Source organism: Salmo salar, chromosome ssa11 (assembly GCF_905237065.1).
Source record: "Salmo salar chromosome ssa11, Ssal_v3.1, whole genome shotgun sequence".
In the NCBI taxonomy this organism is placed as follows: domain Eukaryota; kingdom Metazoa; phylum Chordata; class Actinopteri; order Salmoniformes; family Salmonidae; genus Salmo; species Salmo salar.
In genome coordinates this window covers 20,812,718-20,835,575 of record NC_059452.1, presented here as the reverse complement: position 1 = coordinate 20,835,575, position 22,858 = coordinate 20,812,718, and the positions used below count along the sequence as shown (strand labels likewise).

Genomic DNA, 22,858 nt, shown 5'->3' with positions numbered 1-22,858 from the left:
ATCTCAACGGCCAGCCATTCTCTGGGACCGGACAGAATGTTTCACGTAATCTTAATCAAGTGCACCAAATCCTTGACAGAGAGCAGTTATTTAAGGAGAAAGGGGCAGATTTTCTAACTTAGTTCCGTTAACGTCCTTATCCTTACATAGCCTAGCAGGTGTTTCTTTTGCTGCATGGAATTCATACATTTGGCCTATACAATGGTATTCCATAGCCGGCGATGAACAACAGTGCCTGAATGAACTGGATAACATTTGTGCTGAACTATTACATTGTTTGAATGTGACTCTTGGTGCCTCTTCATCAACAATACAGGTTCCCAGGAAAGCTAAAGGTCCAGCAGTCAATGACTGGGGTGACTAGTGACAACAGTGCAGGCCTTGTATTCGTGTGATCAGTTCCTGTCTATCCTGCATCTCATCTAGTGTAGGGTGTTCCTGCACCTTTAAAACCCATGCACAGGGCTTGAGATCGCCTATGGAAGGCCAGTCCTGTTTGTACAGAGTAAGCTGCTGTTCTTTCTTCGGTGCAGTAATCATCGTTTTCCTTGACCTCTGCCCAGCAACCAACTATTAACAACAGATGGTCAATCTCTCACATTCCGTTCTGGGGGCAAGGAGGAAGTGGAGCATTCAGGACTCTAAACAGTGTCAACTGTTAACTCCTGGGGCTACCAAGGCCATTAATATGGAATTCCCTAATACATACGACATTAACTTTATCCTGCCAACATCAAAAGGAGTTTCTGTTTGAAAAGGTACAATACATAGAAGAGGCGCTCCCCTGAATTGGCCATCATGTCTCACCTTCAGCCTTCATGTAGTGCACAGAGTAGGCGATCACTTTGTCTGAGTTGTACAGTGGTCTCTCCCAGGCCAGCAAGATGGCAGAGCTGGATACAGTGTCAGCCCGGATGTTCCTGGGCGCACTGGGCCGGTCCTCTGACATCACCACTATGAGCCGGGCCATGGAAAGCACAGAGCCCTGCTCATTCTCTACCTGGCACTGGTAGATGGCATCATCCTCAGGGATGATCTGGTTGATCACCAATTTACTGTGGGACAAAACACACATGGCCATATTAGACTTCTGTCCCTCCTCCAGCTTCACCTACCAATACTTAACCCGTTGCTTACCAGCTCTATCATTCTCTTTCAAATCAGAAACCGTTAAAAAGCCAAGGCAGTGGTACCAGCAGAGGAAGCAAATTAGTGGGAAATCCACTGAAATGCCATTAGCACGTTTGTAAATTATTCAGCTTCCTTTCTTCTGTGGGAAAGGGCAACTATCAACAAAGACAACTACCTGTGGGGTAAAGGAATTAGGGATTCTGTTTCAATTAACTTACAGCAGAACATACAATATGGTTGGTGGTTAGAAGGCAGGGATTTATAAAACAATGGGATGATCAGATAAATAAAGAATTGAGAGGGAGACAAACAGGAACAGAGAGTTATTAGCCACAGTTGATCTGGTGTTAGAGCTCAGACCTGTTGTACATCTTGATGCGTCCGTTGGAGTGGACCTTCTCTCCGTTCTTCAGCCAAGTGATGTGGGGCAGGGGAACCCCCTCAGCCTGGCACACAAAGCGGGCCGTGCCCGCACGCGGACGGGTCAGGCTCTCCGGCCACTCCACCAAGGACGGAGGCGCTGGATAAGGGAAAAGTCATAGATGTAACAAACACCAACAATGATGTCTGTAATAACAACTGGCACTTATAGGAGCTCTACACAGACGACTAACATGTGTTTACCTAGCACAGTGATGTTGGCTGTGGCGATGGTATAGTTGCGCGTGCCAGGGGTAGTGGCTCTGCACATGTACACTCCTCCGTGTTGGGGTTTGATGTCAGAGATGATGAGGTTGCCATTGCCCAGCACCTTGGTGTTGAACACGTCGATGGACTTGCTGTCGGCTCGGCTCCAGGAGATGAGGGGTCGGGGGTTCCCTGTAGCCATGCATTCCAGGATGGTACTTTGGTGCAGGGACACAGTGGCATTCTGGGGCCCGGCGATGATACGAGGCCTCTGAGGCAGTTTGGGGCTTGGAGCTGTGGAGGGGAGACAGGATTTGACCAGGGTGCCCACTTCACTACTCAACATAAATATAACTTGGCTTTTATTGGGCTTATAATGTTTGATGCAATGCTTGTGAATATATTATGTTTAAATCTGAAAAGAGTGCTAATTCTCCACTATCTCCCACCTGGAGTGACAGTGAGGGTTGCCTCCGTACTCCGGCGACGGTTGGCGATGTTGGTCGCCACACAGCGATAGTTCCCAGCGTCCCCTTTTTCCACCCCATGGATCTGCAAAACGCCGCTGGGCAGGACTGTGATTCTGGGAAAAACAAGAACACAAAGACAATCAATACAACTGACATCATATATAATGGTGGATGAGCACACAGCTCTGATATTTCTATCCCTCTGACATGTACAGTTTAAAATCGTAATAGACTTCTACAATAATCTCAAACGCCATCTACAGATAAAGTTAATGACATGGCATGATAATGAAATAATGAGAATGCATACCTTTTAGTTGCCAGCGGTAACGTGACCCGATTGAACTCCCAGGTGATGATGGGAGGAGGGCTTGCAGTGACTTTGCAGGTGAAACGGGCGACTGATCCTTCTGTCACCACAATGGAAGTTGGCTGATTTGTAAAGGGGGAGATACCTACAGAACAAAACAAGGAATGGTGAGACACTGTGTACTACAACAGTAGACACATTCTCTAATGTACAATACATGTTTGCAAAGATATGATTACTAGCAATGCAGCCATTAGAAAGCAAGAACTGTGAAATTATGTTTTTCTAGTATTGTATTTTCCCCCATTCGGATCTATAAGACCAATCATCACAAAAATGTATGTTCATGGCCCAATATCCTCTCTTGCTCGGCAGCTCATCTTGGTGGATAAGGTTACATGTCTTTCTATCAGTCAAACTAAGCCTCTGTATCTTAGGACTTAAGGGCACTGTTCAGTTAAAATGGAAATCAATGACATTTATGGAAATAAGGGAATATATTGAGCTGCCAGGCATATCTTATAAATATACATTACTTCACTTTCAGGTTACCATCTCACTAAAGCCCATACCCAGCAAAGGCCAACCCACTTCAGCATCTGCCTGATAGTGAGACTGTAGTGCTGTGAAGCTGAACCTCATTCTTAGAATTTTCAGTGAAAATAGGAAAATCTATGTGCACAATTATACCGAAATGATCCCTTCCCCAACTGCCATCCTCTTTAATCCCCTTTATTCATATAATTGTCCATGAAACTACTTGCCAACGAGCTGCCATGTTCCAACAAGAAAGCTATATCCTATTAAAATCAACCTAAATGGTGTACGTTAGCATTGAGATTGAACATTTGCCAATAATAATCATAAGGGCTGTTGACAACAAGATCTAAAGAGCCCCACAATCCATCCAACCTTACCCCTCCAAGACAAATTCTCTCCCTGACCTCCTCTCCTTACAGCCTAGACAGAGTTCATGTGTTGATGCATTGCCGTCTAATCATGACAGTCACAGGAAGACCCTTTTGCCCTGAGATGTTGGTTAGTCCACTATTGAAATCAGCTGTTGTTTTTTTTCTCCTTACAAAACCTTGCCCTGTCTCTCACCTTCTCTTTGAAAATGCATAAGCTCCAGTTCTCCCTCAAATGAGGTGTTATACAAGCACCAGACATCGGATATCAGACGGGGTTCCCGAGGCCCTAACTAACCTAAACAAACCAGCATGTTACAGGTACCTGTCAGCTCATCCTGGCTGGAGCACATTAAACCCTGAGGAGATCAGAGAGCAGAGGAAATCTCTGCTAGGCTCATCTTATTAATTAGCTCCTCTACTATGCACATCCACACACATTAGGCAGAGGTCAATCAGTCAAATGTGTGCCATGCACACAACATTTTTGTGACCCACCTAATGACTACTGCTAATACTTCAACTGAAATAAAATACCTCATACGCTTGCTGTAAAACTCTTTATATTTGAACACAGAGTCATTAAGCCCATAGCTGGTGATGAGGCCATGTGGAGGAGGATGGGAAGCTTTATCCATTTTGTTTGAGGTCATTGATTAATTTCCCGCTCATGGAGCAGCAGAGTTTGGGAAGATCAATCAGTGAAAGATGATACTGAATGTGAGGTCTTTGACAGGACCAATGAATGGCCAGCCAGTGGGAACCTAAAGGGACTGCTCTATGCTAACAGTAGCATTGAAGGACAACATCACATGTAACCAACCCTCACAGACACACAGTCCTTTTGGGAAAAGTGCTACCTCTTCACAGCATCTAATTCCTAATTAGGCCTACCTCTAGGTCTATTCCTAGAGAGACAACAGATATAATACGTCTCATATGCTTATAGCAATTAATACATCATTATAACTGTTTCCTTTAAGTCAAGTGTTACCAACATATTATTTGCCACTGATTTTATACTTTAATCCCCCTGAGATAAAGAGGACCCCTGATGACAGATATATCTAAAAGTGTTGCCCTGCTGAGTGCAGCCGGATGGTGATGATTGGTGGAGAGGTCCGGCAACATCCTGCTTGGATTGGGTTTCCCTGAAACTGATTGGTTGTCAGACACCACCTGAACTGTATGGAAACTAAACTCCATGACAAACCTCATGTACACAGCTTGTGTCCCATTACCGATTTCACCTAAACCTTATCCACCGTTAAGAATGATGTTGCAAGTAGTTCAATATCTAGAATAGATTGTTCATCGTTTCAAAAAAGTAATACAAAATAATCTAGAACTTTATGCTTCCCCCCCTTTTCAGTCACTAAGAAATAAAAAACCCAAAAGCCATTAAGGTAATCCACTGCTATCCACTCCCACCCCCCTTCTCAACTAAAGAAGCCTCAGGTCAATAGTTTGTTAAAGTTACTGTCCAGTGAAAATATTACTTTTTAAAGTTAATATGTTAACTTATACCCAAATAATGGTGTTGACTCACGATCCTATACTCATATTTGTGGCCAAAGCATAAATTGGAGAAAAAACACTTAAAAAAAAAAAAAAACACATCAAATTTGTATCTCAAACAGACCGTTTCAAAAATGCTTGCTATTTCCTCATGGAGTATGATGTCATCCTCCTGAGGAGGATGAAATGGCCAATCAGCAGTCTACTCTGTTGTTGGGGTACGCCCAGACTGGAAACACTCTTTTCATGCCACTTCGATACCGAAGTGACTTTTTCATAGCAGGTTAGGAGCATTTACGCAGCAGATTAGGAGAATTAACATAGCCAATTAGGAGACTGAGGTTAAGGTTAGGAAAAGGGTTAAGGCTAGGGGTTAGTGAAAATGCTCTCCAAACCTGCTACGAAAATCACTTTGTACCGAAGTGGCCTGAAAAGAGTGTGTCCCACGCCCACACCATTCCAACACAGAAAAGCTGCATTGTAACACACTTAATTACAATTTTTGGAAAGAAAACTATTTCACTCATATTGTAATTAATAATACGTCTTATTTCATAGAAATCTGGAAACACTGGACAGTTACTTTAAAATAAATGATGGTGCTGCTGCTCTTGATACAGACCACAATTTAAATCACATTTTTGGAAGGACTGAGATAAATAAAATCTTTACCAAAAAGCCCCAGGGCTAGATAACATCAACTTAATTATCATAAACAAATCAAACCACTCCTGGAACAACTGGGACCCAGTGCAACCAACGGACTAGGCTACATCAGTGAAGGACTATATAAAGAAGACTACATCAGAAATACCCAAAACAAGTACCACAAAACAAAATCCTCTTCACCCATTTACTACTCCGAGAAAAAGGAATCAGATAATTCAAAGATACACGTGACATGTGTCTTCAGATTCAAAACAGCTGCATGTTCAGAATGCAATGCGCACCACTTAAGTAATGGATTAACAAACAGACTGCAGTGCTCTTTGACCTCTGCACACATCCGATGCTGTTTGTGCTGCAGGGGCGAGGAGCCATCAGCACTCACAGATGAAGAGGCAGTCTGAGGGGAGGGGAGAGGGGCATCAGAGTACCTCTCCTGGGCTCTCTCTCTATCCAACTCTCTCCCCCCTCCCTAGGCTCAGTTCTCGCTAGCCCAGTGAAACAATGATATACTCTCCCCAGTGTTTACCTTCGGAGGCTCCCCCACTAACTTTATCACAGAAATGACCCCTCTTCTCTACATTCTGCACACAAAAAACCTTGAACGCACATCAAACACAGCAGGCTTGCCAGGGGAGAAAAGACGGGGGGGGGCAACAGATGAAGAAAACATACGAGGAGCCGTGCAAAGATTACAAGGAGCTCAGATTTAAAGCGAGGCAAATCCTCACTAGGTGCACGGTTTATCGTTTCTGATTGAACAGCTGTTGTCACTGACATCAGAGAGGACCCCAATCAACATCTTCTTGCACCTTAAGTCTGAATAATTGTACATGAACTATTACCACTCATCAAATTTCACTGACAATCAGCACACAGCACAGGTGGTACACCTCTATCTGTATCCTTAACAAACCTTTCTCAGAGTACTACTTAAAAGCAACGTAAATCTCAAGCACTGCTCTCGAGAAACCTTGCCTAAAGGTAAACTCCACCCCGTCATAAACACACTGGATTGTGTCCTAGCCTCTATAACAGCCAACATGGATAGCTGGACGTAACCTGGGTTTCCAGGTGTTGTGGTGCTGAACAGCGGGAAAGCCCTAACTGCCAGACTGGGCTCTCTGTGAATCCTGATCAGCCCACTGCACTCTGACAAATACTCCGTGTCGTCTTCAGGAAGGCGGCAAGGGGAATTAAGTCCCTCCTAAATGCAGCTGACCCTCTGCCATTTCAAGGTAAAGACATCCTCATTTTTTCCCACTGGCCACGAGCAGAGCATGTACCGTTCATGAGCAAAGCCAGAATGAACCCAATTCATTTAGGATCCATAACCTACATTGTCTACCCTGACCAGTTTTAGAGAGCTGCGCCACTTTGCCTTGAACTTTTATTTGCAGAGCACTTGTGGACTTTCAAATGGAATGCTACCTTCTCTAATGAGTTGTGTGCCACAAGTTGCTGTAGATACCCATTTCTTTGTGTAAAGTTATTTTGAAGAAAAGGGGACTGATCCTTTCACTGAGCCCCTGGCCACTTTGCTTTGGGCATTTTTAATTGAATTAGTTCTGAGCTGTAAGGCCTCTTGTGCATCAGGCCCAGTGCAGCCCTCTGCAGAGGAATATTTGCTGTGGAGAGAAGTGCAGGCAGGCATTGGATTGGGAGCATCACTGAACGGATACAGGGGCCCATCCCTCAGCCACACGCTCCCACGGAGGAACAGAATGTGGAACCTCTAATCAACATCAAACTCATTCCTAAGTGTTGCGCAACAGCAGCAATGCAACTTGGAGGCATCCATCCCAGTAGCCCAGGGCCTGGGGGCTTGAGACGATGAGCTTCCCAGATACTCTGTCTCTCTGAACAGTCAAAAAATGCTGGATTGACAAACAGAGAGATCCTTATTGATTGCGTACTAAGCCTCAGTCTAAAATCTATTCTGCTAGGGTTTGTCGAGCTGTGGTCACTGCCATGGCTGCTCAAAATATGCGATTGACCATCTCCTTTGAGTGATGATGGTCGCCAGAGGCAGCACCTAATGCTCCTAAATGAAATATTAAAGCAGATGAGGCTCACACTACAATGACTAGATTATACCTTCAATTATTTCTGTGTGCCCATTTACCATTTACTTCTTCCAGTCACCTTCCAGATTACTTTTGAAACACATTAAACACACAAATGCTCATCATATGCACCTCTCCCCTGGAGCCTTGAGTGTCCAGTTATTGAGCAAGGCCTCCATAAATGAAAAGGTGACTTGACCGTTCTCCACCTTTCACAATGTGTTTCTGTTACTTAATGATTTCATTCAACCACCTGGAGAATATATAACTACCAAACCCACCTAGCTTAAATGTAAAATAATTTATTGTTTACCTGGATGTTTTGCCCAGATGTTTCTAATGATGGGGTGAATGCCAGCGCCAAGCGGCACAAAAAGAGGATCTGGCCATCTGCCTCTTGCAGTGACCCCACCTCTGACCTCCAACCTCCACAAATCTTGTCCAGCACACCGCCCATCAAGGCAGAGCCCTGCAAGGCCACCCCAGCACTGCTGCAACGCTAACGCTACCCTGCTGGCTCTCTGCAAACTGCCAATCAATCACTCAGAGCCTCCTAAAACTGGGAAGGTACTCTGCCTTCCAACAGATATGAAATGACCCCGCTAACATGCTCTTTCTCTTAAACCTTGTCCACTGCCATCCCATACTGGCACAGTAGAACAATGCTTTGCATAATGCTTTTCTTCATTTAGTCACTGTGCAGATGGGAGATGTTGGTGGATGCTGGTGCCGAGTAGCAAAAAATCTGTTACTATTGATCATGAACAAAGTGGGGATTCACAATAAATCAAATCTCTAACACAAAACATAATGATGGACGTTCCATTATTAGTAATGACCATTTAAACCTCTAAGGTTTTGCGGCATGCAGACTTTGCACCCTTATCCTAAGAAACAGAAACAAGTTTGACAGGAACAAAAAAAATCAGTGAGTGACCACTGAAAACACCTTTACCAATGTCCGAACTAAACTATAGAATTATTCCGTGCCCTGCCTCCCAGCTGGCCAATCTCTTTGTTTTCGAGAGGCCTGCTGAAGCCAGAAGCTCAGTAAACAGCAGGTCAGTGGACAGGTCAAGCACAGACAAAGGCTCCCTTAGAAACTTCAGGGGCCAGCTCTGTCCCCCTTCCCCCTGGTCTCTCCACAGTACAGGGGTGCTCGATCAACCCAAATCTGCCCATCCCACCCCACCCGAGGACATGCTCTTTAACAAATGGGAATCCAATATTCAGAGAAGTTATATGCTCTCCTAATTACTATAGCTTGAAGGATCACACTGCAGGCACAAATTCTACCTCACTACTATGTAGGTTAAAAAAATACTCGTAATGAGGTGCGAAGAATGTGTTCTATACGTGCTGTATGGAGAGGTTTTATTATGGAAATGTTCAACACAGCCACTGAGCGTGCCCAAAGAGCATGAATAATCCACTAATAATAACAAGCAAAGAATATCTTCACAGTAAAGCAAACCATAAAGCAAATGTTCATAGTGTGCACAGTCAGTATACGTGTGCGTTCAGATGCATCCCTCTGTGGTCAGGGGTTTACTTTGTTGTTCTCTGAGCTGTAACTCAGAAACATTCCTACGTGTTTTTTTTTTTTTTGGAGGGGCAGAGGAGCTCAGAGTTTAGCCAGGGAGTCTGTCGACAGGTCAATGGCTGCTCTGAGCTCTGCTCTGCGCTCCGCAGCACTAATTTCCTCCAGGCCTCTCGGTTCCTAGCAGTAGACAAACACAGTAAGTGGTCAAGCAGGGGACAGAACTGGAGCTTTCTATCTACTTCAAGGCCCTGGCTACGTGTGTGGCTTCTCCTCGCTCCTGATTGGAACAAGGTGGATGAGCACTGAGGCCAGATCCAGAGTGGCTGGTCGGGGGATCTGCTCTGGCAGCTTTGTCTAAAGCGATCTGCAGAGCAATTGAGTGGAAACACTGGCCCTAATCCTGCAGATGACCTGGGCCAGGCCTGCAGCTTCACTACGCATGACTAGGTAGGGACTGGAGTTGGTCCTGGTCAGGTCATGTGGTCAGGAAACCCTCTGGGCCCTACTCATAATCAGTGAAAGTATAAAGGAGTATTGATTCCTCCCACCCTTATGAGTTATAAGTGACAGAACAAATAGCATTACTGTAAGTGTTAAACAGTAGGACTGAAGGATCATTTCTTTGGAGAGCATTGCAAGTGAGAGGAAGAAGCGAACAGCTATTTATGACTTCAACAAAAATCCTTGGCCTCGACCTCAAGGTACAAATACTGACAGTTCTGAACAGTTCTGTACTCAACCCAATAAAACATTTAACCACTTTAGCATTCAACGTAATCAGGCCTGTCAGAGGGCTCATCAAGAGCCATAACACAACTAAAGCTGTTAAGCATTTGGTTTTCATTTCAACCAATTTCTAGAAACATTCTATTCAGTGATAATTACTATGATCTGACAAATGTTTGACATGGTGATATTGATTTGTGCAATTCATTCAAATGAGAGCAGCAGATCTGTGTTGTGGGCTGTGGACAGAGCTGGGCAGTGAAGGGTTCAGCATGGGAGGGTGAGTGGATGGGGAGAACCGCTCCTTTCCTGACTTCATATGGAAATGACACATGAATGGCCTAATGCTTGGATTGAGAGGAAACAGTTTAGGAAGCAAGCAGTAAATATCAAACTGTTGAGGTTTCATGTAAATGGACACTGCCTTGGCTTGCTGCCCGCATTTTATGAAAGGTCAAAAGGTGGCAAAGAACTGAGAATCCCAGAAAATAAAGATATGAGGAACACCCAGGCCTCTCTCTTTCTGTCAAGTGGGACTGAGTCACATAGTGCTTGGGTCTTTTCTGTACATTGGAATGCGTCACACATCAGAATGAGTTCTAGGTATTCCACACTATGTAACAAGAATAGCTCAGGCTAGTCTCTCTCCCTCCTAACCTTAACTTTGAGTGGAAACAAAAGGAGCTTGTTGACAAATCGATCCTTTGCTTTGTTTCCTTGTGTTACTTTAAAGGAGGCTATTTAATGAGTTTCAAATGAAATGCCTCCAATGGAACAGAACCCAAGAAACTCTTGAGTGATGAGTTCCTTCATAATGTGCAAAGACCCCACACCGCGTTTGTCTTTTCCCCCCTTAATAAATAATAAGGGTTCCTGAAAAATAATGCTCAGCCTGGCAACTGAGGGGAAGAATGCAATGCTGAAAAGCCCCACAAATCAATCATTGGCCGGGCGAGCTGGGCTTGGCTTGGCCGGGCTGGGCGAGCTGGGCTGGGCCGGGCTGGGCCGAGCTGGGCTGGGCCAGGAAGCAGGCTACTGGAGGTAGCTCCATAGAGCCTGCAGAACAGCCCAATGGTCATTGGCCCAGGCCAAACAAAGCACATATCCCATGAGCACTGTGACCTCTCAGTCCCCTGGCTAGTGGGGGAGTGGGGTTAGGACAGGGACACTTGCCCCCTCCTCCCATCTCTTATCTGGTGTCAAAGTTCTCCAATCATTTAACATCAGCCCTTCATCCACCAGAGACAGTGTTTTCATTGTGTCTAATCTCTTCATCAGAGTGCTGGTTTTAAACAGTCAATTTCAAATCAGTACAGTCTTCTACTTAATTAAGGGAAAAAGGGGATACCTTGTCAGTTGTACAACTGAATGCATTCAACTGAAATGTGTCTTCTGCATTAAACCCAACCCCTCAGAATCAATTATGGTGCCATGGTTTGTTTCTCTAAAATGAAAACAAGTCACCACAAAATAAGGCTTTGTGCTCAAAATCCAATAGGAGATGATGCCAATGGAGTAAATCTTGAAAGCATAACACATTTTTTGGGTAGACATACCTGTAGTTTGGGTCGACACTGATAGGGGACTGATGAAGTAATTGATAAATGAGAAGGAATGTCTAGCATTATTGCAGGGAGGATTTAAATTGTGAGTACTCTCAGTACCTAACATCTATTGGGCAATCAAAAGAAACCTTGGACCTCTGGAACTTCAGTCCAAGGAAACCATGGAAACCATTCCAGATGCTGATGAAGGAGAAAAGAAGCCAGGCTCAGAGACTTATTTCTCTTAAATAATTATTTCAAACATTCACCTCAATCCATTACTGTGCCTTTAGGTTTGCTTTTCCTTTATTGTGGTCCTAATGCTGCCAAGCTTTTGCAGGTCTTATACATTCCTAAGCAACCAAAATAAACACTGGGGCTGTGGTCACACACGGAGAGAGCTGGTAGGGTCAAACAACCATTTTGTTGGAGTCACAAAGTCTGCTGTGGAATAGTCATTTGGGTGCTTTATTGTGGACCACAATATGAAGTTAGTAAACTGTTCAGCATTAGGAATCCTTATAACCATGTACTCCGTTTTTTAAAACCTGTATTCTGTATGCTTACTCCAGAGGCCAAGTGTCTTTGCACTACATGCTTGCATTTATCGAGGTAGTCAAACATGGTCCCAAATCCCTGCTGAAAAAAAAACAGTTTAGACCATCATACATTTCAAGCTGGTCCATGCTGGTATTCGCTGGTCTATGCTGGTCAGATGTTGGTCAAGCTGGTTTGACCAGCATGTTCTAGCTGGTTTTGCTGGTGATCAGCCTTCGCTGTATTTTAGACACTGGTGACCAGCCTTCACTGTGTTTTGGACACATACCAGCTTATGTTGGTGTTGCTAGTATATTGGTGACCAAGCTAGTTTTAGCTGGTCAAGTTGGTCTGACCACGCCCATCATTATTATATTTCCCAGCATGCTCTATTGCAGTTGATTTTTAGAATTGTTTGTTGTGTTTTTTGCATGTACATTGATTGATTAATTAATCTTATGCAACACAAAGATAAATAACATACATTTTTCAAAATTAATCCAATCTGTTAGTTAGATTTATTGCACCCATTACTGAAATGGTTGTCCCAGTTTATTATTTGGGTAGTCTCATTTCTTCTTCTTTCTAACCTTGGCAGTTATTCTGAATGCATATTGTGGGTGAAGAAATGTTCCAGTTGTTGGTTATCCCCACTCTGGCTGGATTCCATTAGGAATGAAACATCACTATGCAAGCCAGTATGATGTGACTTGATGCTGGTTCTACTGGTGACCAACTTATGCAGGTCACCAGTGTCCAAAACACAGCGAAGGCTGGTCACCAGTAAAAACACAGTGAAGGCTGGTCACCACAAAAACACAGCAAAACCAGCACCTGTGCTGAACCAACCTATGCTGGTCTATGCTGTTTTTTTTTCATCAGGGATGTGTGTGATTCATTATATATTTTATGCCTCCTATCTATTCTCTCTTATGACATCAATGAGCGAGATATATTCTCTACACTGGTTTTATAACCTCGAAAAAACACAACTGGGAGATAATTTTCGAATCAACTAAAAACATCCCAGCACACTCACAGTAAGACCTTGCATCGGAACCGATGGATAAGGATATGGGCAAAGACATGGATATGGTTTTACAATGTCTGTGTATTGCGTAATGCCCTGTGAACCTCTGGAAACATGGTTTAGGATGCCTGGAGGGATCATACTCATGAGACTATGTCTCTACGGAGAACCCCATCAATCTGAGGAGGCCTATTGACAGCACTCACGTGGTTAGCTACCAAGTCACATGGCCGTTCATCAAGACACAATCCCCTCTCATCGTTTCCTTCAGGGAAACTGACATTTAACGTTTCTCAAACCCTCCATTTCCTGCCTGTAATGGTCGACTTAAATCATTATCTCTGACTCAACACTAACATTTACTTGTTCAGAAAAATATCAGGTAAAAAAGGAAGTCCCGACTTCAAAGTGGGCGCATCTGCTCCGAGGACAAAGGGATTTTGAAAGAGTAGAAACCAGATCTGAAACCAGAACTAGCCTAAGATGGTGTTAGGGATGGTCTTCCCACATTTATAACATAAAACAATGAACCAAATGTTGTGTTATTTGTTGTTAAATAATGCCACAGTCTTTCTAAAGGCCAGAGTTAGAAAGGTCTTGGCAGCATGACTGATAATGAGGGATATCTATTAAGGCCAGAGGTGAGAAGAGCCTCTGGGCAGAAGATACAAAAGGTCCCCACATGTTGTACTATCAATCTTCCTGGTGAAGGATGCAACACATGAAAAGCTCAGAGCCACAGTAACGCTCACTCTGAAATCTTTTCACAGCATTCAATGAGGAGTGTTTTTTCAATGCAAACAGGGGCGTCATAAACGCCACCTAGGGCACAGTAACATCAATAAAAAGCATCTTAAGATCTAAGGATAAAAAACAAATAGGCCATGATGGAAAGTCATATCATTTACAAAAAGTCACTTTATCAACTTAAAAAGAATTGATTGAAAAAGCATAATTGAAGTTAGAATAATCACATTTGATTTTAGATTTCCAAAAACAAAATCTAAATTTAAAAAGTTTAATAAAACTCTGCAGTGCCATTCTCATAATTACCCTTCCAGAAGTGAATAGGCCCAGCTGTCCTAACCATTGATCTCTGGACAAACAAATTCCCCACAATAACTAATTTTAGTCAGGGGGCAGTTGGGGGCAAGGTGGACAAAGAAGGCCAGAGTGAAAAGCTTTTCATTAATTCTTCAGAGTAGCAGAGCAGAAAACCATAGTGAGGAGACCACTAGCCTCTGCCTCACTGGCTGGCCATGCAATAAAGTTTGGCCATTTAGACACTCAAGGAAAGGCTGTGGTATGAGGGAACGGCAAATTCAAAATTGTGTGTGTGTGTACTATATGTGTGTATGTGACTCTCGGCAACCCCCACTGCCACCTTTGTTTTCTACCACTGAGCATTTCTCAGGTACGTGCAAATTTTATGAGCTTCCAGATAGACCGTCAAGCAGGTCTAAGTGTCCCCTTTAAAACAAGCCTATAAACTCCACTGGCAGCCTTTATCACCTCTTAAGTTCATAATATAAAAGCAAACCCTCTCAATTAATAAAACTACAAACACACAGCATCCTGTAAAAATCACAGCAAGGACTCAGGCCACAGTAATACCGGACTGAAACTTGCTGTATAGCATGTGAGAGGGTCAGAGTAGTTTTAGTGGCTTTAAGGCAGTCACTGTTTTCATGGACATCATGCAAATCAAGGCTCATTAACTCTGTATTTTATTGGTATAGCATCTATAAGTCTGTGTGGCATCTTCCAAAACCAAAAAAAATTGAGGTTGTATTGCACTCAATTGTCCTGATAGTAATCTTGGTTAACCCAGAACAAAAGTATTGCGTAATTGGTCAGGTGCTCAATTAAGTTTTGGGTCTATACATGTTAAGTGAAGGAATCAAGAGATGCTAGAATGAGGAGCAGAACCAGAACGACGAGCGGCACCTCTCTCTTGGCAAGTTACGGGCCAAATGTCCCTTCCCCTTCGGGAATTCGAAAGATGCTTACACCCGCAAAATCGTGATTTGTCCAAATAAGCAGTGACGAAAAACTCAAACTCAAACACCATAACTAATGCTGCTCGTTATCCCACAATCCCATTCCTATGGTACTGGTTATGTTTACGTAGATCTGTCCACGAGAGATTACCCTGAGAGTAATTTCAAAAGTGTTTGCAAAGGCCCCAAAATAGTAACTTTTTCACTTTTACATATAAATGTAGGCCTATCTGAAAAGCAAACATTTTTATCAATGGTGTCTGTTTGTTTTAGAGGTCTTCAGTAGAATTCAGCTTAGGGAACTGAACCAAGACTGACACATTCTTGTCTCTCAACATCTACTTGTCAGTGGATTGTCAGGATCATATCAGACAGGGATGTGCTCCTAAAGAATAGTATTCCGACCAGTAGGCTCTTCAGGAACCATGACCTCACAGCGGTAAATCATTTAAACTATTTCACAACTAAATAATTTCACAACAATCCTGCCCAATTTTCCATGGATCAGGACTTAACTTTTCCATGTACAGTTAGAATTAGTAACCATCACAATATTGTTGGACGAGTGCATGTCTTAAGTGCCACGTAAAAGCTCAGGTTTCCCTGTGAAAGCGAATGCAAGGGAGGGAAAAAAAGGAAATTATTTTGTGCAAAAGAAGCACAGCAAGAAACATGGCCTGGGGGGTGGTGACACCCGGGAACAGGGTCCCTAAAGAGCAGCTCTGGATAAAGCTGCTCCACTGGCCCTTTAAAAGAATAGGCAGCAGGCTCATATACATGCTACAGGGAGAGAAAAAAGCATTCCAAAAGAACAATTCCCAGTGATCATGCAGCAACGACATGAAAGCCCAGTCCAGTGAATAGGGGTCATCTGCTCTTTAACACTGGTGTAACCGGCATCCTGGACAGCTCCTAACCTTTCAAACCGGCAGCTCCCTCATTTGCACACCAATGGACATATTATCCTCCACTCAGAGTATCTTTTTGGCTTCAGGCCTCGAACTTTGAAGGCTGTACCCCCCTTCCCCCCAATGCCACCACTGAAGCCTCCAATGCCTTCCTTTCCTCAGCTATTAGGTGGATTAGATAACCGGAATGCCCAAAACGCAACCTTGGGCATTACACTGGCGAAGAAAGAAGAGAGATTAGATGCACCAGACTACATAGAAAACGATAGCACCCTGCTGGTGATGAGAGAAAGACCCCTTTTTCCTGGGAATGGGAAAAGCCTATTTTATACCTGTTAAGAGTATAAAGTCTCCATCTACCCCCAATGACTATGTCAGATTTAAACATTTTAGCAGATAACTACAAGCAAGATCTCTCACTCTGTTTCATCATCATTTCAACACAGAGATTGTTGCTCTTCACTCTTAGAAAATAAGGTGCTTTCTAGAACCTAAAAGGGTTATTTGGCCATCCCTATAGGAGAACCCTTTGAAGAAACGTTTTTGTTTGCAGGTAGATCCTTTTGGATTCCATATATAAAACACTTTCCACAGAGGGTTCTACATGGAACCCAAAAGGGTTCTACCCGGAACCCAAAAGGGTTCTCCTATGGGCACAGCAGAAGAACCCTTTTGGAACCCTTTTTTCTAAGAATGTACATGAAACCTTTTTGTTCAGTTGTATACCTGCTAAGAAGTTAAGAACTTGTGCTGATAGTGTGGGGCTTGTACTAAGCTCACCTCTAAAGTGGATATCATTACCATGCTTTTAAGATGAAAACACAATTGTGACTCAGGAGTTCCATTATTCATCAAGTAAATGTTATTTTGACATGCTATGACTTAACATCCTCAGACTAAGGCTTGGTTAACCTTTCAAAACATTAAACACATTAAAATAAGTCACACAGATCCCATGCAGTTACATGAAATTGTAATTATAAGTAACTACACAGTAACTAAGAGATTCGAGAGAGAATGTGGACAGTTTATGTTACTTATCTTAAGTAAGTAAGTGTACAATGTACATCCAATGTAAACTGTTGTCTTTTTTTCTACTGTGTTTATGAAGTTCTCATGACCAGGTACAAACATGACCAATGATGTACATCTTCTGTGGCCCAAAGGTTAGAGGCCCTGCATAACCTCTCCATTATTCCATGTGATGCTTATACACAACTCCAGTATGATACTTACTTGCAATTGTAAGACAGACTTTCTGGCTCAGGATGGCTCCATACTTGTTCTGAGCGAGGCACTGGTAAAACCCTTCATCTGATTTCTCTCCTCTCCTGCTCTCCACCTCCGGAATAGAAAGGGAGCCGTTGGAGAGAATGTAGATGCGGTCGTTCTCTACAACTTTTACTCCATTTTTAAGCCACCTGATGGCAATAGGCGACTCTCCGTGCGCCTGACAGTCCAATATAACGGCATCCTTCCGCATGACAGTAACATCATGGGGCTCTTTGATAAAAAATAACTCACTAAAACACAAAACTCCTGTGGGGAAGAGAAGAGAACAGAGTCAGTGCCTGGCTGGAGTGGGAGAAGACGTACTGTGATGAAATTAGCGACAATACTAGGCCAGGACCTACAACTACTCTACTTTGTCCACAGGCATATTGCATTGGTAGGATCTACACTTAAAAGCATGTTAACATCATAGTGCCTACAGGCAGGGGCTTGGAGCCCCTCCAACAGCAGGTCACTCCTATTTCATTTCTTTCTGCTCCAATTTAATCCGATTACTCATGTCTCATAAAGCTGTGAAGTCACTGATTTCATGGCTCCATTCAGTCACAAATGTTTTACTGCACTCCCCAGCATGAAATTCATAAGTACCTCCCCTTTCAATGATAAGACTGCCAGCTGTAAACAAGTAACAATCCAGACAGGAAGAAAAATCCTTAATAATTTTCAAAATCAAATGTGATGGCTTCACACTTCTAATGTCCTAATTTACACAACATTATATTAATTGTTAATTGCCTATGGTAATTGTCTGCCTCAAACGTCAAAGTGGATTATTTATGGAAATAAAATCAGTAGCCAGTTTTTCTATTGATATAATAATTAATTTGTATGTACTGAATGAACATAACATGGCAAACCTATATGTTTTTTGCGTTTATCAATATCTCAAACCAGGCCTGGCGATGTTGTACAATCCACGTGTATCTGACTGCTGTGTTGTGCTGCACGTACACAATTTCATGCAAAACGTCTGTGTTATCATGTAACTCGAGATACAAGCAAAAACCAAGCATAAACGTGTATAGGTTCTGTGTTTATCTAAATGTATAGCCTACATCGGGCAATAGTCGAAGCAGTCAGTGGTCAGCGTGGCCATTTCATTGCCCCCTAAACTCCGGGCAGTGGCAGTGCGTCCATTCATCTATAGAAATCGCAACTAAGGCTAAACTCTTCAATGTTGAATTCGTTAGTACAGAACAAGTCAACTAACTTCTTCTTTATCAGTGTAAATAGCAACCCCTATTAGAATAGTAGTAACGTTATGAGTATGGACACACTTCCAATGTCCAGTTCGGCATTTTCCCACCACTAAACAAGTCGCTATAACTTCAATTTGACATAAACTCAAACCAAATATTAACTTTCTTACCTGAGATTGGAAGAAAAAACGCAAAAAACAGCAAGCGCTGATATAATTTCCTTTTAAAAGACTCCATTTATTCAAATTGTTCTCGCATACTAACTCTCTCAGCCACTACCTCCAGTCGAACTACGTGCTAATCCAAGAGGAAAGTGACCGCGCTCCTGACAGCAGCAGGGATTACTTTTTTCTCCGGGCAGATGGACATCACCCCACCCAGTGCTGCTTTCTACGGTTGAGTAATTCATGGGGGAAACGTATGGGGAGAGTTCCTCCGCCACCATCAGTCGGCAAATCAATACACAGGCCAACATCTTAATCACTTCTATTTTTTTATGAGTGCAATAGCAGGTATACTTTGTTCAGGTGTTACTGGTATTAGTGTAAAGTTAATACACGAAAGTTAATGCATACAACACATCTGTGTGATTAATGCATATGGTTTGTTAATTTCCCTTATGCCTTTTGAAAACATGGAGCAGACCTTTACTTTGATGACTCATCAGGATCAATGATAATTCAATGATAACTAAGAGGCCTGGGAATTAGAATGATAATTCACCCGGACATAGACATACCTAAATAAACAAGGATATAGAGTTTCAACCATGGAACGTGATTGAGTATCATTGAGAGAATATGATCCACATGCCCTCATAGATCTGGGGAGCATTATGCACAGCTATCATGCCCTGAGTGCAGTGCTGAATGATGACTAGAGGAAACCCACCACAAAACTCACTGTTGTTAATGTGCAAGGTGTGACTATGGTCTACTGCTTACTGAGAATTTAAATCCTGGGAAGCATCAGTTCCTCAGGAAAAGTGTGTTTGTGTGGAAATGGCTTTGGAGTTGTAGTTCATGTGGATAGTTTGGATATGCAATAAATCATTTCTCATGCTGTCTGTAAAAAGAACCAGGGCAATGTGTTATATTCTGTGCCTAATGTTTATGCGTGTGTTTATTCATATTAGGTTATCCCAAGGCTGTTCCAACAACTGTCTATTCAAATGTCCATTCAGATTTACTCAGAACCATCCTCTACTAGCTAGCTGGACTGTAGATCAAATTCACACTCTAACCAAGGTATTGCATTTAATTTCAGATACGGTATCGCCAAAAGGATATTGGTCCAACAAAGCATATAACATATTTTACACCTGACAAGGTGAGTTATCATCAGTACTTTAAAGTACTACTTAAGTTGTTTTTTGGGATATCCATACTTTACTTCACTATTTATATTTTGGACTACTTTTACTTCACTACATTCCTAAAGAAGATGATGTACTTTTTACTCCATACATTTTCGCTGACAGCCAAAAAGTACTTGTTACATTTTGAATGCATAGCAGGACTGGAAAATGGTCCAATTCACACACTTATCTAGGGAACATACCTGGTCATCCTACTGCCTCATCTGGTGGACTCACTAAACACAAATGCTTGGTTTGTAAATGATGTCTGAGTGTTGGAGTGTCCCCCTGGCTATCAGTAAAGAAAAATGTAAAAATAAAATTGGGCCATCTGGTTTGCTTAATACAAAGAATTTGAAATGATTGGTACTTTTACCTTTGATAGTTAAGTATATTTTAGCAATTACATTTACTTTCATACTTATGTATATCTAAAAACAAATACTTTTACTTTTACTCAAGTAGTATTTTACCGGATGACTTTCACTTTTACTTGAGTCATTTTCTATTTAAGCTATCTTTACTTTTACTCAAGTAAGACAATTGGGTACTTTTTCCACCACTGGTTATCATGTTGTCTTCCAAGCATGCATTTATTTTTAATGCCCCTCAATGACGAGTCTGTATTCTAACACAAAGGAGTTGCAGTTAAGACTGCTAATAGCCACAGTTAGAGAACAAACTGACAGAAGAAGATGAAAAGTGGAAGAGGAAAATAAAGAGGGTGGTGATAATTACCTATCATAAGTGTTTAGGTTGACAGAGCATCATAACACTTCCCAGTTAGTCTCAATAATTCAGTAACTTTCTTAGTGAGATATCCCACGACATAACTCTGAAGTGTCATTAAAAGAAGCAACCTCCATTGCATAATGCTCAGACATTTATGGACATCTTAAAACTTTTAAAAGCTCTTGGCATATTGGCCTTACACACTATCAGTTGCCAATGCCATATACTATTTACACCATGCATTTATTTTTAATGGCTCTCAAGGACACGGCTGTATTCCAACACCAGTATGATGCGTTTAAGACAACTCAGTGACAATTGACAAACGGAAAGAAGGTGTTGAGGAATTTGGTCCATATAACATCTTGACTAATGTTCCCAGTTTGAAAGTGACGACATGGACATAGAGAACTGGTAGAAGAACTCACTGTGTATACTTGCATAATTAAACATAATTGACAAATGAAATGTTTCAGTCACATAGACCTTTATTAAGGCATATGGTTAAAGATAGATACATTTGTGTTTGTTTCAACACAGGCCGGAAAAAGTCACTCCATGTCAAACAGGACAACTGCACTGCAAATGGTCACTGGAGGAGAAAAAACTGTTTATGGAAATGAGGCACTCTTTCCACCACTGAGAACTGGGATCAGCAATTACCAGGAAGCATTGGTAGGAACAGGACAACTGCTGCGTAAATGCAGAAAATGCAGATATTGATCCAGTGTCCATGTTCTATTATGGAGTGAGTTTGACCTTCCTCCCCGCTCCGGACTCTCATTCAGCAGCAGGGCCGAGGCCCAGCTGTTGTGTCCTTGAGTGTCCCCAGCCCAAAATATAACCAAACCAAAAGCTGATTCTCACAGTCAAGGATCAAGGTGTGCACTTAAACAAAGAGAAAATGGATGAAAGCTAAGGCGTAAAAGTGGTGAAACAAAACTATTTTAGGAAATATAACTGAACTCGTGAAATAATTCAAGTTAAAATGCAAGTGCAAGGACTTATGATTCTTCATTGGAAAAAAAAATCTAATTTAAGATCTGCTAATTTTGAACTAACATGATTTACAATGTATAGTGCCTTATGACTGTAATAACTCTAAAATCACTTAGCCTAATATTGTTTGTTGGTCTGAACAATCATTGTGGACACACTATGATCCTCTTATGCAATATAACTAAAACCATGTGATCCATCACGATAACTGAACATCCAGTAGGCTGTGTAGAGATATACTGCAGTACTGTCCTGACAAATCATTGCATTAGAAAGATGTTTGTTTGTGACCCAGGCTAACCTTATGGCTTTTGCTCTTATATAACACGTGAAAGTGAATATGTAGCCTCATTTATGGTGACCCCTCAGGGGGGTGGGGAGGTCTCGAGGATGTTCGATTAGGAATTGGTTTTGAGCACCTGCCAACACGTCACTGTTAGGGGGTGGAGTGAAGATAGGGCTGCACATGGATGGAGGTCAAGCTCTGGGGCCAGATCAATAGGTTAAAAGGAGTCTGAGGAATATCTGGCACCTCCATGGCCTTCTGCTATTGGACAAGCCCAGTGTCATCCTGCTCACATACACACCCATCCTCACTGACCCCAGCAGCATCCAAAAGGCTGGCCTGAATTGTGTGTGACCTACCACCTGACCCTTCGGCCTGGGGGGGTTGGTCTTTAGCCAGCACTTTGGGGGTTGGGGGAAAATAGGACAGTTGTGGCTAAGCTGAATCATATGAATGGGCCCTGCATGCTTTAGAGGGGAAGCCTTCCATTCACTTATTTGGGGATGTGGACATGAAGCTAGGGTTAGAGTTAGGGTTTTGGTTGAGGGTTGACCTGGGATATGTGCATGAAGTTAGGGTTAGAATCAGTCCGAATTGACTAACAATACATCACTGATTTGATGCACACGAACACAGCCAATATGTAGGCAGTGTTCATTGTGGTCAAGCAAAACCTCTGTATCCCGGTGACGATGGGAAAAAGCTATTTTTAAAGGTATATATATAAAAAAAGTGCTTATTGCACAGTTGACTTAAAGAGCCCATGACACATAGTGAATAGTAAAGATCTGCATGTCTTGAGAAATTAACTATAGTCTTAAAACAGACAAATTCTGTCATCAAAAAGTGCAGAATAAAAGTAATTCTCTGGCTTGTAGATATCGAACAACTATACTGAACAAAAATATAAACACACCATGCAACAATTTCAACGATTTTACTGAGTTACAGCTCATATAAGGAAATATGTCAATTGAAATAAATTCATTAGGCCCTAATCTGTGGATT

At 42.3% G+C, this 22,858-nt stretch overlaps 1 protein-coding gene across 1 annotated transcript in view; it reads right to left on the bottom strand.

The window, feature by feature from the left end:
• Nucleotides 1–18,825, bottom strand: part of LOC106562218 (protogenin A) — a 43,193-nt gene extending 24,368 nt beyond the window's left edge. Inside the window, exons 1-7 of the mRNA XM_014126945.2 lie at nt 18,647–18,825; nt 17,221–17,523; nt 2,539–2,683; nt 2,208–2,341; nt 1,756–2,052; nt 1,492–1,651; nt 808–1,055 (exon numbers count right to left, since the gene is read on the bottom strand). Of these exons, the coding sequence (XP_013982420.1) occupies nt 808–1,055; nt 1,492–1,651; nt 1,756–2,052; nt 2,208–2,341; nt 2,539–2,683; nt 17,221–17,523; nt 18,647–18,713 (1,354 nt within the window). The 5' untranslated portion in view covers nt 18,714–18,825. The remainder of the gene's footprint in view (nt 1–807; nt 1,056–1,491; nt 1,652–1,755; nt 2,053–2,207; nt 2,342–2,538; nt 2,684–17,220; nt 17,524–18,646) is intronic.
• Nucleotides 18,826–22,858: the final 4,033 nt, after the last annotated feature.